Genomic DNA, 4,228 nt, shown 5'->3' on the forward strand with positions numbered 1-4,228 from the left:
ACCTCCCCCCTCCTCCCCCCGCCCTGTGCAGCTTCCACCAGTTCCGCCATATTACCGGTCCGCCCTCCGAGAGGCCATACAACCGCGATGGGTATCGGTACTGTTGGGCCGAGCTCGATCCCCACCTGCCGATCGCGCGCGAGCGCATCCCCCCGGCGGTGGCCCTGTCGTTGGAAGACCGCGCGTCGGTGATCCGCCTGTCGGAGGCCCCTCCCGGGATTGGGGCGGCCCTGCCACCGGGCTTCCATTGCGTGCATGGGGGGGCCGGGGCCGGGCGAGCTGGCTGCCCGGCCGATGCCCCGGCCCCCGACCCCGGCATCCCAAACAACCCCCCGCCCGACCAGCCACCCGGCCCTTGGGAGGAAGATGCGCAGGTGGTTTGCCGCCGGCGAGTGGCCTCCATCGAAACCAGCGGCTACCGGTCCATCCGGGCGACGCACTTTGCCGGCCCCGGGGCCGGGACCCTCTACTTTGAAGTGCGCCTGGAGCCGGCGATCCCGGTCCGGCTGACGGCCGCCAGTGTGCTGGCCAGCCGGGCCTTTCGCGCGGCGGCCGCCGGCTGTGTCTCTCCTGGAGCGTCGCTTTCCTCGGCGCTGGCCTCCAACGACCAGATCCTTGTCACCCTTGAAGGCCGGGTGGTCGGTGCCACCACCAATGCCACCCAGGCGGCATCCATTGCCGCGGCGCACCTGCCATCCCTGCTGCCACCGCCGCCACTGGCCCCGGGGCTGGTGCCGGCGCCTGCCACCTCTGGCGATCTCCCCGCCGGGCGTGCCTCCGGCCGGCAGGCCGACCCGGCCGACGCCCTGGAGGATAGCCTCCCCCGGCCGGCGGTGCGAGTCGGCGTGTCCACCCGCCATGGAGCGCTGGATGCGCCGGTGGGCGCGGATGCCCACGGCTTCGGGCTGGTCCCGCACGCCGGCACCGTGGTGCATGATGCTCGCTGCCGGGCATATGGCCCGCCACTTGGGGAATACCGCGCCGGCGATGTGATCGGCATCCTCCTTCATCTGCCCGGGGGTATGTGAAGCCACGGCAGCCAAGGGTCCTTCGCTGGAATTGCCCGGACCGCCGTCGCCAGCCCCTCTTGCGCTTGCCCGCACGGGCATTCTCTCCTTTCCGCTGACCCCCGCCCCGCCCTCGACAGATCCCGCCCTCGCGGTGGCCGCCCCAGTGGCACGCCGTGAGCGTGTTGTCATTGTCATGAAAAACCACCTCTTCTTCGAGGACCCGGTATGTGTGGTGGCCGCATGCTGTGGGGCCGTTGCTCCTCCGGCTCCGAGCCCCCTCCCGGTGTACTGACCGTCTTCCCACAAGCCCAATGCCCTGTCCACGGTCGAGGACAGCCCCACCGACGGGCAGCCCGGCTCACCAGGTCCCGGCAGCCTGTCCTTCCTGCACAATGGCCGCTTCCTCGGGGAAGCCTTCACCAACCTGCCCCAGCAGCAGCACTTCTCCCCGACAATCTCCCTGTATTACGGCGCACGAGTGTCCGTCAACTTCGGGCCCATCTTCGATCGGCCACCCTGCCGGCAGCAACTTCCCGGTGCGTTGAGAACTCGTGTTCCCGGAGGAGGGCGCTTAGTTCCGCCTGGCAGGGGTGCAGGAAAGGGCAAGAGGCCGGCCGATCCCCAGCCTCTTAGCTTCATGCCATCCTCGCGAGCCGCCTGCTAACTCGCGATCTGGACCCCCTCCCCGCTGCCCCTTTCCAGAACATTTGCGCGAGTGGCGCCCCTTCTCGGAGCGCGTGCGCGACAGCGCCATCGAGTGCACCGTCAACAACCTCCTTGAGCAAGTCCTCTTCCCGCGGGATCTCCGGCAACGGCCCTCTCGGCAGGAGGCCCCGCCTTCATAGCGCGCCCCGCACGCGAGGACCGAGTACATCGGGCAGGAACCGACGCCGCTCCTCTCTACCTCCCTTTTATAGACAGCAGCAAGCAGACTCCCGCGTGGCAATGCGCCAAAAGCCATCAGGCCGACCTCTTTCCTTTCTTATCCTGCCCATGAGGAGGGGAGGGGAGGGGGGGGGGGGGGCAGCAAATTCTATTGGTTCCGGGTGCGCATCGGGCCTACGCGTGGCGCCGAGGCTCCCGGCTTGTGGGGTGCCCTGAAGGACAGGTGAGAAGGAGAGAAAGGCAGGCGGCAAAGTCAAGACATCAGCGTGGCTGCCTCCGGCTTGGATGGGTTGGGCTTGGCGTCGCCAGCGCCAGCGCCGGCAGCAGGGGCACCGACCGTGGTGCCGGCCGCGACCGGGGCGGCCTTCTTCGGCTCGGCCGCGGTGGCTTCCCCCTTGGGGGCCAGCTTACGCTCGGACACCGCCGACACGGGTCCAGCCACCGCCGGAGGAGCGGGCTGCCTGTTGGCAACCAACTTGGCGACGGTCGCGGCGGCGGCGGCGGCAGTTTTGGCCGCCGCCGCAATGGCTGCGCTGACCCTGGTCTTGGCGGTGGGGGCGGCGGTGGGGGCGGCGGTGGGGGCGGCGGTGGGGGCGGCGGGGGGGGCGGCGGTGGAGGCGGCGGTGGAGGCGAGCTTGGAGGCCGTAAGCTTGGATTGCGTGGCGGCCTTGGTAGCGGTGGGCTTGCTTGCAGTGGTCTTGGCAGCCGCAGTGGCCGCCTTGGCAGCCGCAGTGGCCTTGACCGGCGCGGCCTTGGCTGCGAGGGTCTTAACCCCGAGGGCCTTCGCCGCGGTGGTTTTAGCCGCGGTGGTTTTCACCGTGGTGGCCTTGGCTGTGGTGGCCTTGGCTGTGGCGGCTTTCGCCGTGGCAGGCTTGGCCGTGATCGACTTGGTTCCAAGTGACTTGGCTGTGGGCGGCTTGGCTGTGGTGGTCTTCTTCGCCACTGCCACCGGCACCAGGGGACTTGCTGGCGTGATGGCAGGGGCCCCGGTGATCGTGGCGACAGGAGTGGCAGCCGCGGCAGGCACATTCACCGTGACGATGAGCGCGCCGCCGGCCGGAGGGGGCGCCCCCCCGGCAGCGGCCGTACTACTGGCGATCGGCGTGGTGGGGGTCGTCTTCGCGGTCTTGACGGCGCTCTTCTTGGCCATGGCCGTGGACTTGGCCAGCTTGGCGGCCGCGACGCCGGTCGCCCCAGCCGTGACCTTGCTCAGCTTGGGCTTGGCAGTGGCTGTAGCAGTGAGCCCGACAGCGGCCTTGGTGGTCTTGAGCACTTTGGTGGCCTTGGTGGCCTTGGTAGCCTTGGTGGCCTTGGCCAGCACATTGAGCGCCTTCCTCGGCGGGGCAGAGGAGCCGGCCGCGGGCAGGGTGGCTGTGCCGGCAGCAGCGGGAATCGCAGCAGCAGCAGCAGCAGCAGCAGTGGCAATGGCCGGCGAGGAGGAAGCAGCGGAAGCAGGCACGCCAGAGGGATTGAGATTGGGCAAGGCAGATGTCGCGGCGGCGGTGGCGGGGATGGCAGTCGCCGTGGCCGCCGCCGGGGCGCCAGTGCCAGTAGTACTGGCAGTGACGGCCGTGACTGCCGGGGTCTTGCGCCTTTTCGCCGCTGGCAGGGAATCGGCGGCCGAGGCCGAGCGCTTGGTCCCGGCCGAGGAACTGGCCGGCTTGCTGACCGGACTAGCGCGAGTGGCCCCGAAGTTCAGCTTCGTCTGCACGGACGATGCCTTCGACGAGGTGGCGCTCAGAGCACCAGCGGAGGACTTGGCTGGCGACCCCGACGGGGTGACCGTCGAGGGGGCCGCCTTCTTCCGAGGGATCTTCCGCACGGCGGCGGCCTTCGGCACGGCGCCAGTGGCCGGTGGCGGCTGGAGAATGGCCGCCAGGGGGACGCCCTCGGAGGCCGGGGGGGCGTCTGTCCCGGCGGGAGTTGTCCCATCGGTGACCTTGATCCCCGGCATGGTCTTCAGGGTGGTGGACATCGAGGAAACCGGCATGAAGAGACCGATGCGGTTGTGTCGCGAGTGGTGCTGCGTCCTGGTGATGTGCGCCGCCAGGTCTTCGATGCTGAAGCCGCGAAGGGCCGCCACGCTGGTGGAGTCCAGGATGACCTGAAGAAGAGAGACAACGAGGCGCGGGTCAGAGGCGGGGAGGGGGGGGGGGCGAATAGCAGCGAAGAAGGGCCCCGGCGAGCGTTGTGCACAAGTGCCGCACCTTGTCAAAGAAGATGGCCGTTCGCCGTTTGGCGTCCTGGTTCAGCCTGCTATCGAATTCCCGCTGATCAAACCCCTCCGGGATTTGGTCACCCGTGGAGGGGAAGCTTCAAGCACGATCCGCATG

General features: G+C 69.3%; 2 protein-coding genes across 2 annotated transcripts in view; one reads left to right on the forward strand and one right to left on the reverse strand.

Annotated features, from left to right (window-relative positions):
• H696_00380 (hypothetical protein) overlaps positions 1 to 1,942 on the forward strand; it is a 2,447-nt gene extending 505 nt beyond the window's left edge. Inside the window, exons 2-5 of the mRNA XM_009494228.1 lie at positions 32 to 1,020; positions 1,148 to 1,233; positions 1,318 to 1,546; positions 1,713 to 1,942. Coding sequence (XP_009492503.1) covers positions 32 to 1,020; positions 1,148 to 1,233; positions 1,318 to 1,546; positions 1,713 to 1,855 — 1,447 coding nt within the window. The 3' untranslated portion in view covers positions 1,856 to 1,942. The remainder of the gene's footprint in view (positions 1 to 31; positions 1,021 to 1,147; positions 1,234 to 1,317; positions 1,547 to 1,712) is intronic.
• A 206-nt stretch (positions 1,943 to 2,148) lies between these two features.
• H696_00381 (hypothetical protein) overlaps positions 2,149 to 4,228 on the reverse strand; it is a gene marked incomplete at its 3' end in the record, with an annotated part of 7,167 nt that continues 5,087 nt past the window's right edge. Inside the window, exons 10-11 of the mRNA XM_009494229.1 lie at positions 4,103 to 4,208; positions 2,149 to 3,999 (exon numbers count right to left, since the gene is read on the reverse strand). Of these exons, the coding sequence (XP_009492504.1) occupies positions 2,149 to 3,999; positions 4,103 to 4,208 (1,957 nt within the window). The remainder of the gene's footprint in view (positions 4,000 to 4,102; positions 4,209 to 4,228) is intronic.

This window comes from Fonticula alba (genome assembly GCF_000388065.1).
Source record: "Fonticula alba strain ATCC 38817 unplaced genomic scaffold supercont2.1, whole genome shotgun sequence".
Taxonomy (NCBI): Eukaryota; order Rotosphaerida; family Fonticulaceae; genus Fonticula; species Fonticula alba.